The 13903-nt window shown below is 37.1% G+C and overlaps 1 protein-coding gene across 1 annotated transcript; it reads right to left on the bottom strand.

Annotated features, from left to right (window-relative positions):
- Positions 1-3121: 3121 nt before the first annotated feature.
- On the bottom strand, positions 3122-13292 carry LOC126822243 (uncharacterized). The gene is made up of 9 exons (XM_050551025.2): positions 13267-13292; positions 12176-12392; positions 11379-11661; positions 9832-10024; positions 8140-8507; positions 7292-7383; positions 5719-5959; positions 4791-4856; positions 3122-4358 (listed from the first exon to the last, which is right to left on the bottom strand). The coding sequence occupies exons 1-9, from the start codon at positions 13275-13277 to the stop codon at positions 3709-3711; spliced, it is 2121 nt and encodes a 706-aa protein (XP_050406982.1). The 5' UTR covers positions 13278-13292; the 3' UTR covers positions 3122-3708.
- Between the last annotated feature and the right edge of the window lie 611 nt (positions 13293-13903).

Below are 13903 nucleotides of genomic sequence, written 5' to 3'. Positions count from 1 at the left end.
ATCACATACAACCGGGTAATTGAAACCATGCCAGTTGACTCAATGACAGACCTTATGATACAGCACGTATGTGCTAACCATTCGTGCCCCCCCCCCCGCCCCCAATAGTCATGGTACTATAATATATATATATATTTTCATGGTAGTTTGAATATCGTGGGAGTATTTGCGGCTTCAATATTAAAATCAGGTGTCAGTTTCTTGAAGGTCCTATTCCTATTGTGTTAAGAGTCATGGTGGTTCAGTGAGTAAGATGTTGGCTCGTTAACCTGCGCGGAGGTCCCGGTGTTGGCTGAGAAAGTTCATTGGGAATTTCTGCCTTGGTTCCACCTTGACAGTGGTGCTTGACAGAGTGCTAGGCAAGGGACAATGTATAGTCATTCGGATGAGACCAAAAAAATCGAAGTTTCGTGTACAAGTTGGCGTGCACGTAAAAGAACCCTTGGCAGTTGGAAATGGATGTAAGAGTAGGCTGTAGCGTCTGTGCAAATTTTCCCACATAGCATGGCAGCGTTGGGGTTTATCGCCCTGCATTTTTGCACCGACTGGACTAATGATGAAGGGTATACAGTAGTGTTGCTAATTCAAATTTTTTGTTGGACATTTTTACAGAAAATAAAGGGGCATAACTCTTATTGTTATTTAAGCAGGCAGTTTCAGACTATAATTAAAAATCATGTGTCAGCAAAATATATAAAATAGATGCAACTTGTTATTTTTCATATTTAATTCTTGTACGGTATTCAAATTTATGTCAGTAATATTCCTATAAAATTTTGCTGGGATTCGTACCATAGAAAACATTTTTCCTAAGCACAATGCAAGCAGCATCAGGACTAACAGTAAAGAGAAAGAGAAAGAGAGAGGATTAATGAGGGTTAACATCCACTCGACACAAATGTTTCCTAAGCACAATGCAAGCAGCATCAGGACTAACAGTAAAGAGAGAGAGAGATAATGAGGGTTAATATCCACTCGACACAAACTAGGTCATTTTAGGACTAATATATGGTTCAATTTTATTTCCATAATTCACTTGCATGTAGGGGTCTTTAGCAGTGGGAGGAAACTGGAGGACCTGGAGAAATGCACATGGTTGGACAGGCTACCATACCTCTTGTCACGTACAAGCAAGGGAGAGAGAAGGGGATGGGGTTTAACGTCCACTCGACACAACTAGGTCATTTCGGGACTAACATATGGTTTAATTTTATTTACATAATTCGCTTGCGCGTAGGGGTCTTTAGCAGTGGGAGGAAACCGGAGGACCCGGAGAAAACCCACGAGGTTGGACAGGCGACCCTACTCCTTGCCACATACAACCGGCGATTCGAAACCACGCCGGTCGACTCAATGACAGACTTTATGATACAGCACGCGCACGCTAATCATTCAGCCATCCAACCCCCCGTACAAGCAAGGACCAAAACCAAACCACTTGACTCGATGACAGACCTTATGGTTTCATGCGCCCTCGTTAAACCACAAGACCAACCATACCCCTCCCCCCAATGGCAGTATAATGAAGGAAGTAATATAATACCATATATAAAAGTGGAAATTAAATGTATTGTGTGGCGAGCGTGTGGTCAGATTTACTTGCCAGGCCTGTAGACCTGCTCTCCCCTACATCTCCACCGGCCACCCACGTTATCAGGAATTAACCAACTTTGATTTCATTCCCAATTTTTTTTTGATTTGTTTAGGAGACAGAAATTTCTCTTTATCAAAAAATGTCAATCCGTAACCATTATTCTGATTTTGTTTTCAAAAGATGACAGTTTTTAGTCCAAAACTAAATTACCATTTGTAAATAAACTGACTTATGCTATTTGTATTGAAATGAATATTGAATAGTGTAGTGAGAGCCATGGTGGCTCAGTGAGTATGACATTGGCTCCCTAACCTGAAGGTCCCATGTTCGATCTCTGTGTTTTTCCAGAAAGTTCACTGGGATTTTACCGGTGTGGTTCCTCCTTGTCAGTGGTGTAGGACAGAGGGCCTGGCAAGGGACAAAGCATAGTTATTTGGATGGGATGAAAAACTGAGGCCCCATGGACATATTAGGGTGCACGTAAAAGAATCCTTGACAGTTGGAATTTGAAATAAGAGTAGGCCACAGCACCGCTGTCCAGGCAAAATTTCCCTCATAGCACAATTTCTATGCAAATGCTGTCTTCATTAGCCCAGTAGGAGCAGAACAGTAGGACGTTAAACCCCATTTCATTTCATTTGAATAGTGTAGAACTTGCCTGATGTGTAATTGATATAACATACCAGATCAGCTGAATTAAACATGAATCAAAAAGGTTCTGTTCTTTCAAGTACGATTCAATAGTTTTAGTATACAAACCACTATCGATGGGTATAAAATATGTTTAGTACAATCAAATATAATGATAGGTATAAAATATTATCCAGTACCATAAAATATAGGCATAAAATATTATTCAGCACTATGGAATATAATGATGATAGGCATAAAATAATATCCAGTACCATGAAATATAATAATGATAGGCATAAAATATAATACTGATAGGCATAAAATATTATTCAGTACTATGGAATATAATGATGATAGGCATAAAATATTATTCAGTACTATGGAATATAATAATGATGGGCATTAAATACTATTCAGTACTATGGAATATAATAATGATAAGCATAAAATAATACCCAGTACCATGAAATATAATAATGATAGGCTTAAAATGCCATTCAGTTAAAAGGAATATGATAACGAAAGCCATAAAATAATATTCTGGATCAGGAAATATAATGACGAAAGCCATAAAATAATATTCATTACCGTGAAATATAATGAAAGGCATAAAATAATTTTCAGTACCATGAAATATAATAATGAAAGGCATAAAATATCATTCAATACAATTACAATAGTATCACATGGACCAATAACCGAGCATGACATCATCACTGCCATCTTGGAATTGTGATATCATATCAAAATCGAAGTCCATCAATTGACATGCAAGTGTCATGAGAACAAGCATACCAAGTTTCATATGGATCATACTTGAGTTGAAAGAGTTGTAGGCTTTTTTCAAAGAGAGTAGCCCCCCCCCCCTCCTCCCTCCCACCAAAAACAACAGCAACCAGATGAATAGCGCGAGAGGGGCCCCAGTTTCTGGTCCAATGATAAGCATGAAATGCTATTCAGAATAATAACAAATGTATTTAATAAATTTAAACATACATTATGCAAGAGCTAAATCTGCCTATTGCAGGTCTTTCTTTAGGCCTGAAATGTTATCTAAATTATTAATTAGACATTAATTAACTTATAAAGACCTTAATCAACTTTCGATGTCATCGCTAGCCTATGATATTTACTGGATTAGAATCTGAATTGCTGCTCAACACCTATTGATGATTAAATCAAAAAATGGATAATCGAGACTATGTGTTTTATCGTACCGACTTTAGTAATGATGATCGAGCCTAGGCCTTAAATTTAATCGCTAAATTTTCGGTTCAGAGTGGATCAATTTGACTGAAATTTTCAGCAAATTCCATTTACATTATCTTGTTTTTAACTATTATAGTGAGAACTGCCAGCTCTTTATCTAATCTCCCATAATGTATCTTTAAATATATATCAAGATACAGGAAGCAATAACATGATAGGCTTATTTCATGGTAATAACAAAATTTTATTCTTAATATTATTCAATCTTTTTATTAATTTCCACCATATTCTTGAATATAGCCAGCAAGAGGACCTTTAGGATCAATGTGACAATCTTTACCAACTGCAGTTTTATAAGAACATGTTTTAACGCAGTCATCCCATATTAACCCCGCGGGACATTTGAGAACAAGAGGATCTAACTGATCATTGCATTCTATGAACTTAGTTCTATCTGGTGGAAACGCATAAAAACGTTCCCCATCAATGCTCATGTGAGGACAAGGATTAATCCTAGTGTCACGTGGCTCGCAGGTGAGTTTTGATTCCTGCCAAACAAAATTGGATCCAAGATTTAAACAAGTTCGCACAAATGCGTGACCCCAGGGATCACACTGAATATACAGAGATATACTATCTGGATGAGCAAAATAATATTTTCCAGCTAACAGGTTCTCCTCTGTACACAGGTAGTTAAATGATGAGCTAGAATTATCACAGTTGCTGATGATCCCAGTTCCGATACCATAACAAATCTCACAACTAGCAGAAAATACCTGACCAGCTGGACAATTAACTACATATGCATTGCCACTCAAATCACACAAATAGAATTTTGTGTTATCACCAGGGTACGGAAATTTGGTTTTTCCTGTGGCCAGATTTTCTTTGGTGCAGGGATTGTAGCCAGGCATTTGACCATCTGTTAGTAGAAGAAAAAGAAAAGATACAATTTAAACATTAAACATGTAGGTCTCCTGAATATTTCTTTGGAAGAGAATGAAAGACATGAAATGAAATCAAATGAGCAATGGCATGTAATTTCAGTTTGAGATGAAGCCTGGTAAGACTGGGAAAGTACATTGTACATATCACTAGGTCATTGCGCGTAGGAGTCTTTAGCAGTGAGAGGACCCAGAGAAAACCCATGAGGTTGGACAGGTGACCCTAGTCCTTGTCACGTACAACCGGGAATCGAAACCACGCCAGTTGACTTGATGACAAGCCTTATGATACAGCGTGCACGTGCTAACCATTCGGCCATCCAACACCCCCACCCCTGTTAAAGGGTTACAGTGTGGTGCTCCATGGACTCACATGCGAAACTCTTTGCTTGAAATGATAAATATCTTACTTGGACATAGTTCTTCTTTAGTACAATTTCTCTTCACACCATTTTCTTCACAGTAAATATAAACAGCTAAAACAATTAAAGAAATAAACACACTTATATGGATATACTACTTCTGAATTTATTAACTTGCTACATTTCAATACACATTCAGATATCGTTATCAATTGATAACCAGAAATGCTGGTTAATATACAAAACCAGTACCAGTAGTTGTATATAAAAAAAACAAACAAACAAAACTCCACTTTTTTGTAGTGTGCAAGCTCACAATATTTGCATAAGCAGCAAAAACTTGTATGATGCCCATTTTCCATGTACGCATTTTCGCCGACGAAATAGTCGGTCAAATGCAAATGTAATAGGAATTTTCCATGTAAGCGGCTAAAAGACATACATAGAAAACTAAGTCTAAATCAGATTTAAAAATGATTCTTAGTTATAGCTCACCAATTTTTAACAGAATATGTACATCATGATCAGAGCCAGCGTCTTTCCCACTTAGCCACGTGATCCCCTGTTTTGTTTGGGTGTGCATACATTTACCACTCAGTACTATACTATACCCCATCCCAGATTAAATGGGGAGCCGTGGTGGCTCAGGGAATAAGACATTAGCTCGCTAACCTGGAGATCCTGTGTTCGATCCTGGTGTTAGCCAAGAATGTTCATCACAATTTTCCTGCATAGTTCCCCATGTCAGTGGTGTAGGACGGAGGGGCCCGGTTGTTTGGATGGGACAAATAGACATTGGGGTGCATGTAAAAGACTCCTTGACATTTGGAATTGGTAATAAAGTGGAGGCACTCTGTATGACATATGCCCGTCTTGATAGCTCAGTCAGAGCAGAACAGTAGGACGTTAAATTCCATTTCATTTCATTTTGAATCATATTTTCATAAAATGACAAAGGTTATGATGATATACTGACCATGACTTATTTGACCTTGGTTTGGGGTCAAGGTTACCCAGCATCCATTAGGATAAGTTTTACCATCAATCATTTTATTATCCACTTTAACGTATAGAAACTGTTCTTGTCCAGTATATTCTTGATAGAATTCAGATGTTTTATTATACATTACAGTTGAGTGGATATCATAGGAAGCTTGACTTGGATATTGTTGATATACAGAACTGTATATATTGGTGACACCACAAGTTATATTGGCCTAAAATAAAATAAAAATAAAGGTCATTAATCATAAAACTGTTAGGGTCGAGTCATGTATAGTGTAATGTCCTATAGTTTCTATACTATACAGTGTAATACATATACCAATAGTAACCCATTATTATAACTCATAAATATTCATTAGTTCCACCAATTCCTTATTTGTATAAGTATGTTACTACATACGAACCTACATCAATAAAGCTTATCAGAGTTATAATAGCAGACGTGCCTTTGTCTTATTTTATATAGAAGTTATTACATATAGGATTTTTTTATGAGAATTCCTTTCATGTAAAACGTAAATTTCTCCTATGTTACAGATTGTTTGGCCTACAGAGAGAAATGGGTTTTAACGTCCACTCAACACAAACTAGGTCATTTCGGGACTAGCATGTTTCTATTTTATTTTAATAATTCGCTTGTGCGTTGGGGTTTTTAGCTGTGGGAGGAAACCGGTGGACCCGAAGAAAACCCACGGGACTAGACAGGCGACCCTACTCCTTGTCACGTACAACCGGGGATTCGAAACAACGCCAGTTGACGCAATGACAGACTTTATGATAAAATGTGCAAGCGCCGACCATTCGGCCAATCAACGTTCCGAAGGAAAGATGAAGAACAAAAGAGATTAATATCTCATCAATTTGGTCAATGATGGAATAACAGACTACAAAATACTTACAGTTATAGTTAAACCAAGAGATGATAAACTACAAAATACTTACAATTATAGTTAAACCGACAGATGATAAACTACAAAATACTTACAGTTATAGTTAAACCAAGAGATGATAAACTACAAAATACTTACAGTTATAGTTAAACCGACAGATGATAAACTACAAAATACTTACAATTATAGTTAAACCGACAGATGATAAACTACAAAATACTTACAGTTATAGTTAAACCAAGAGATGATAAACTACAAAATACTTACAGTTATAGTTAAACCGACAGATGATAAACTACAAAATACTTACAATTATAGTTAAACCAAGAGATGATAAACTACAAAATACTTACAGTTATAGATAAACCGACAGATGATAAACTACAAAATACTTACAATTATAGTTAAACCGACAGATGATAAACTACAAAATACTTACAGTTATAGTTAAACCGACAGATGATAAACTACAAAATACTTACAGTTATAGTTAAACCGACAGATGATAAACTACAAAATACTTACAGTTATAGTTAAACCGACAGATGATAAACTACAAAATACTTACAGTTATAGTTAAACCGACAGATGATAAACTACAAAATACTTAGAGTTATGGTTAAACCGACAGATGATAAACTACAAAATACTTACAGTTATAGTTAAACCGACAGATGATAAAGGGAAAGCATATGGTGGACAGTGACCAATTTCACATGTTACAGTTCTATTAGCATATAATGGAGCTGTAATAAAATAACAAATATGTTCAGAAAACACGGACAGTACCCAATATCAAATGTCAGTCATATCAGCATACAGATGTGTTCAGAAAACCCGGACAGTACCCAATTTCAAATGTCAGTCATACCAGCATACAGATGTGTTCAGAAAACATGGACAGTACCCAGTTTCACATGTCAGAGTTCTATAGATCAGGAAATGCGGGTTGGGGGGACATGGGTTCCGGCAGTCTTGGGGTTAGAATGCGTTGTTTAGAATATCAGTATCGGTTTAGAATCGTCAACAGTATTATTGTTGATTCAATTTTATCCATAGGATGAGAAACCCCTCAACATACAGACATTGTCATGAGGTTGCATCCCACAGAATTTCTACGAGGACCTTGCTGAACAGAATCTGATTAAAATACAGATCTATATTTCATTTTATTTTTTTATATTTTCGATGGCCTCTACTACATGAAGATCTGACCAGTCGTAGTGGCAGGTCGCATCAGCTGTCATATGAGCAGCTTTTTGACCCTATGATGTCAGACATTTAATTAACCAATCAGCATTGATGTTTCTAGAAGGATACCCACAGTTCCATGCATAGTACGCCAAGAATGTTTCATTGGCAAATCAGTCACATCAACCAGAACGGGTTATATAACAACTCTTCCAGATCATGGTTTAGTAAAGACAAGTACAATGAAACTTTGAACTATAAAAAATACGAAACGAAATAGGATCCGTGTTTTAATTGTATTTATAGCCTACCTCTACAGACACTATGTTGTATTTCTTCAATCAATGAATTAATAGCCTGGAAGTTCTGCACTGTAAATATATGAACACAAGAAGGGGGCGTGGCAATATATTCAAGTTCTGGCATGTCAAACAACTTCCCAACACCAATACCAAATAGAACAGCACCATAATTTTTCAGCCTATCTGCTGCATGATGGGTATCTATACTATCATCTGACTTGCCGTCTGTAATTAATATTACAGCTTTAATGGAAGATTGACGAGGATTAGCTTGAAAATTAGCCAATGCTGCATCTAATGCACTAGCTGTTGCCGTGTTTCCACTTTCATACGGTATACTGTTTATCATAGTCTTGATATTTGCTGGGTTTTGAAGGCTGAAATGAAACACAGAGGGTCATCTTGCCAAATGAAATTGGTTAGCGAGAGAGAGAGAAATGGGCTTTCGGGACTAACACACGGTTTAATTTTATTTCAATAATTTGCTTGCGCGTAGGGGTCTTTAGTAGTGGGAGGAAACCAGAGAAAACCAACTTATCAAAATGACTAGGTGCTGTGTTCCTTGCAAATTGTTCTTAAAAGAGAGAGAGAGAGAGAGAGAGAGAGTTTAAGTCCACTGACACAAACTAGGTCATTTAGATACCTACACATTTTTCAATTTTATTTCAATAATTCACTTGCGCGTAGGGGTCTTTAGTAGTGGGATGAAACCGGAGGTCCAAGAGAAAACCCACGAGGTTGGACAGGTGACCCTACTCCTTGTCACATACAACCGCGTAATCGAAACCACGCCAGTTGACTCAATGACAGACCGTATCATACAGCACACACGCGCCAACCATTCGGCCATCTGCTCCCCTCAGCCCCATAGATTCCAAGAGAGGAAACCAGTAAGAACTGTTGTTAAAAAGTCCTGAAAATTCTTCTCAGCCCAAACCAGGATCTGAATGAACCTAGGACATTCCGAGCGTGAAGCCATTGCTCTACCCCCCTCAAACACCTGGGTCTCTACCCTGGTGTTTTGTTAGCAACACAAACATTATTTAATGATACCCACCTGTTAGGGAGAGAGAGAGAGAAATGGGGTTTAACGTCCATGTGACACAAACTAGGTCATTTCGGGACTAACATATGGGTTAATTTTATTTCAATTATTCGCTTGCGCGTAGGGGTCTATAGCAGTGGGAAGAAATCGGTGGACCCCGGAGAAAACCCACAAGGTACCTGTTAAGGAGAGGGGTTTAATATCAATCTAATTAAAACACAGATCCTATTTCGTTTCGTTTTTATAGTTCAAAATTTCGTTTTACTTGTCTTTACTACACTAGGATCTGGAAGAGTTGTTATCATTGACGTGTTCTGAATGGTGTGAGGGGTTAGCCAATGAAACGGTCTGTTACGGCAAGCTTTAGGCATGTTTTGAAACGGAACTGTGGGTAAACCACTAGTAACATCAATGCTGATTGGTTAATCAAATGTCTGACGTCATTAAGCCGCTCGTATGACCTCTGACATGACCTATCCCAACAACCTGTCAGATCTTCATGTAGTGTAGGCCATGGAAAGTATAAAAAAAAACGAAACGAAATATAGATCTGTATTTTAATCAGATTGGGTTTAATATAGGCTATGCCTATTCTCCAATCCCTATTCAGATAGAAATCTGAATAAAAATATTGCTTAAAAAAATATAATACCCACCTGTTGAAACCTACAGCTTGAAACACTTTACTAGAATATCTTATAACACCCACTCTTGTTTTGGTAGTGCCAATTATAAATTCCTCTATTACATTTAAGACAAAGAGTTTAGCTCGTTCAAAATCATCTCTACTTAAACTACTTGAAGAATCAACTATAAACATCAAATCAATCTCTTCATTTCCAACACAACCTACAAAACAAAAATAACATAGGTTCTATAGAGAGAGCGAGAGAGGGAAATATGGTTTAACGTCCACTCGACACAAACTAGGTCCTTTCGGGACTAACACATGGTTCAATTTCATTTCAATAATTTTCTTGCACGTAGGGGTCTTTAGCAGTGGAAGGAAACCCGGAGGACTAGGATGAAAACCGCTGAGGTTAGACAGGTGTCCCTACTCCTTGTCACGTAAAAACAGGGAAACAAAACCATGCCACTTCACTCAATGTCTGATCCAACGTGCACACGTTAACCATTCAGCCACCCAAGCCCCCAAGGTTCTAAAGTAATATCAATCACGGACAAATGTGATATTTTAAAACAATTTATATGGAATACAATCACTGGTTTATAACAAGGCAATATTTGATTTGTGCTTGAAAATAATAAGAGAACACTTAACCAAATGTTGCCCTGTACGATAATAGAGACAGAGAAATGGGGTTTAACATCAACTCGAAACAAACTAGGTCCTTTTGGGACTAACACATGGTACAATTTTATTTCAATAATTCTCTTGCGCTTAGGGGACTTTAGCAGTGGAAGGAAATTGGAGGACTTGGAGAAAACCCACGAGTTTGTACAGGCGACACTACCCCTTGTCACGTACAACCGGGGAATCAAAACCATGCCAGTTGACTCAATGGTAGACCTTATGATACAATGTCCACATGCTAACCATTCGGCCATCCAACCCCCCAATCAATATCAGACCTTATGATTTCACTCCCACATGTTAAACCACTTGACCACCTAACCCCAGGTTATAAACTAGTGATTGTATTCCATAAATTACGCTCAAGAACTGATTATAGGCTTTTTAAGCAATTACTGCAGAAGTAGTAATGGACATATAATAACTTACTTTTAGTCATTAGATTAACAATGTTCTTAAAGTTATAAGCCATCACACTACAGAAGTAGTAATGGACATATAATAACTTACCTTTCGCACTACAGAAGTAGTAATGGACATACAATAACTTACCTTTCGCACTACAGAAGTGGTAATGGACATACAATAACTTACTTTTAGTCATTAGATTAACAATGTTCGTAAAGTTATAAGCCATCACACTACAGAAGTAGTAATGGACATATAATAACTTACATTTCGCACTACAGAAGTAGTAATGGACATACAATAACTTACCTTTTGCACTACAGAAGTAGTAATGGACATATAATAACTTACATCTCGCGCTACAGAAGTAGTAATGGACATAATAACTTACCTTTAGTCATTAGATTAACAATGTTCGTATAGTTATAAGCCATCAGTTTTCGAACTACAGAAGTTGTGATGGACATATTTGTAACTTACCTTTAGTCATTAGATTAACAATGTTCGTATAGTTATAAGCCGAAGTACCATTACGATAATCAGTTTCCCAATACGCTCCTTGCTCTTCTACATTTTGAGGTACAATTCCATTAACACTCTGCGCGATATACAGTGCTGCGGCTAGCCCGGAGTAAAGAGGTTTAACTAGTTCATGCCATGGAACAAGTGACCAATCCCTGTTAAACTTTTGTTGTATGATGGCATGCAGTGGAGTAAGCGTTGGTGTTTTCTGTTTAGTCTTCAAGAACATGTCTTCATCAATCTGAAATGGAATGGGGAGGCTTGGCATCTTGTCAACTCGTAACCTAAGGAATTTGTAAACTAAAATATGGTGCCCGTGTAACAAAATCACCTCTAGCATTAAAATCGTTCAAATAAAAGTATTTTTCTGGATCTTTAACCCTGAACCCCAACCAGGGCTCTGACATGGACTCACAGTGAAGCTTAAAACACCCCCAGATTCCGAGCTGCCTTTCTTGTGACCTACAGTTTGCCACTGCACAGGCTATATCCCATATTGAGAACTGTTTCTTCCAATCTACTTTAGCCATTTACAGCCCTGTTACTATAAAGAACATCAGACAGGACAGGCCACTCGCTGGTTATTCAAACATGATTATGGTATTATATCTATATTAAAATTCATATTAGGAAGGTCTCTTAGTGTAGCGTGCTAAAATTGGGTTATTGGGGCTTACCCCAAGCCCACGACTACCCACCCATTCCCACTCAATTCCGTTGGCGCTGTTTTTACGGACAATAATAAGGTATCTTACCCGCCAAATTCCACCAAAATATTCGGCTGCAAACGGGAGGGTTCCATCCCGAGATTCAACATAAGCAAGACGTCTTAGAAGTAGGTTATCATTAGGTAAGATACAGTTCTCGCGTATCAAACTAACTACAGCTTCCACAACTTCAGAACCATGACCATATGGCTGGATGGTCAAGTCAATTGATAAACTCTGAGTTACAAATAACACGAAAACAAATCTGAAATTTATAAATTTAAAGGGGCATTAAGGGAGATAAGTTAAAAAGTTGGCAGTTCTCACTATAATAGTTAAAAAATAGATAATGTAAAGGCAATTTCAGTCAAATTGATCCACTATGAACCAATGAGAACAAAAATCGAGGACCCATGTACACATTGGTGTGCACATAAAAGATTCCTTAGAAATTGGAATTCGATATAAGAGCAGGCCATGGCACCGCTGTCTGGGCAAAATTTCCCCTCATAGCACATTACATGGCATATGCCCGTCTTCATTGGCCCAGTCGGAGCAGAACAGTAAGAAATTAAACCCTAGTTCATGTATCTAAAGGGTTGTACATGACAAGGGGTAGGGTCGCCTGTCCAACCTTGTGGGTTTTCTCCGGGTCCTCCGGTTTCCTCCCACTGCTAAAGACCCCTATGCGCAAGCGAATTATTGAAATAAAATTAAACCATATGTTAGTCCCGAAATGACTCTCTCTCTCTCTCATTCATCTAAAGAAAACACACAAGGTTAGGCAGGCAACTTTACAAGATTGGGATCAAAATCAAAACTCTTGATCCACTACCCAGTCATCCCACCAGCACACCCCCAAAATGGATAAAGAAGTATGATGTATTTGCATGAGATTACAGTTACCGGTAGTTACAATTTACAATTTCTACATTTCAGTGCTAACTTTTAACTTTTCAAATTGGCCACTGTGTTGTATGTGGCTTGCTGATCTATCTATATAATGAAGACGGGCAGTTTTCCGCAATTTAAACATACACCTGCCGGTAACTGAGGAAGCAAAGTACTAAATCTTTCCAATACAATGGAGGTCGAAAATAAATTTTGAAATATAATAGAAAAAGAAATATCCTACTTACAGTTTCAACATGTCTGTTGTGTGATCTGGTGTCATACAAGTCACTGGAGAATAGTTCAATGGTATTTATAATAAAATGACATAATCTTATCACTCACTGATATAAGATAAAACACAAGTAGGTAAATATCCTGAATCAATTTCTTGGAACGAGCACTACAAAACATAGAAATAATCTCACAAAAATATGTCACATTGAATTTCAACAGTTTCCATCTTCAAAACTTTGTACTTTTAGGAAAGCAGTACAATCCTAAATTTTAAGACAATCTATGTAAACATCTTCTTAATATAATATGTAATCATGATTTGAAATCCCTAACATAATATCATTTATAGTTATTATTGTGTCATCGTTTGTACATGTAGTTATTATTATATTATCATTTGTACATGTAGTTAATATTGTATTATCATTTGTAGTTATGTATTATCATTTGTACATTATTATTTATCATTTGTAGTTATGTATTTGTACATGTAATTAATATTGTAATATCGTTTGTACATGTAGTTATTATTGTATTATCATTTGTAGTTATGTAGTGTATTATCATTTGAACTCCTAGTCATGTGTATTCATTGTGCCATCAACTATTTATTAGAAGTATTCCAAAAAAAATACTTGGATAATAATT

This window comes from Patella vulgata, chromosome 1, assembly GCF_932274485.2.
Source record: "Patella vulgata chromosome 1, xgPatVulg1.2, whole genome shotgun sequence".
In the NCBI taxonomy this organism is placed as follows: domain Eukaryota; kingdom Metazoa; phylum Mollusca; class Gastropoda; family Patellidae; genus Patella; species Patella vulgata.
This window is presented reverse-complemented; position numbering and strand designations above follow the sequence as displayed.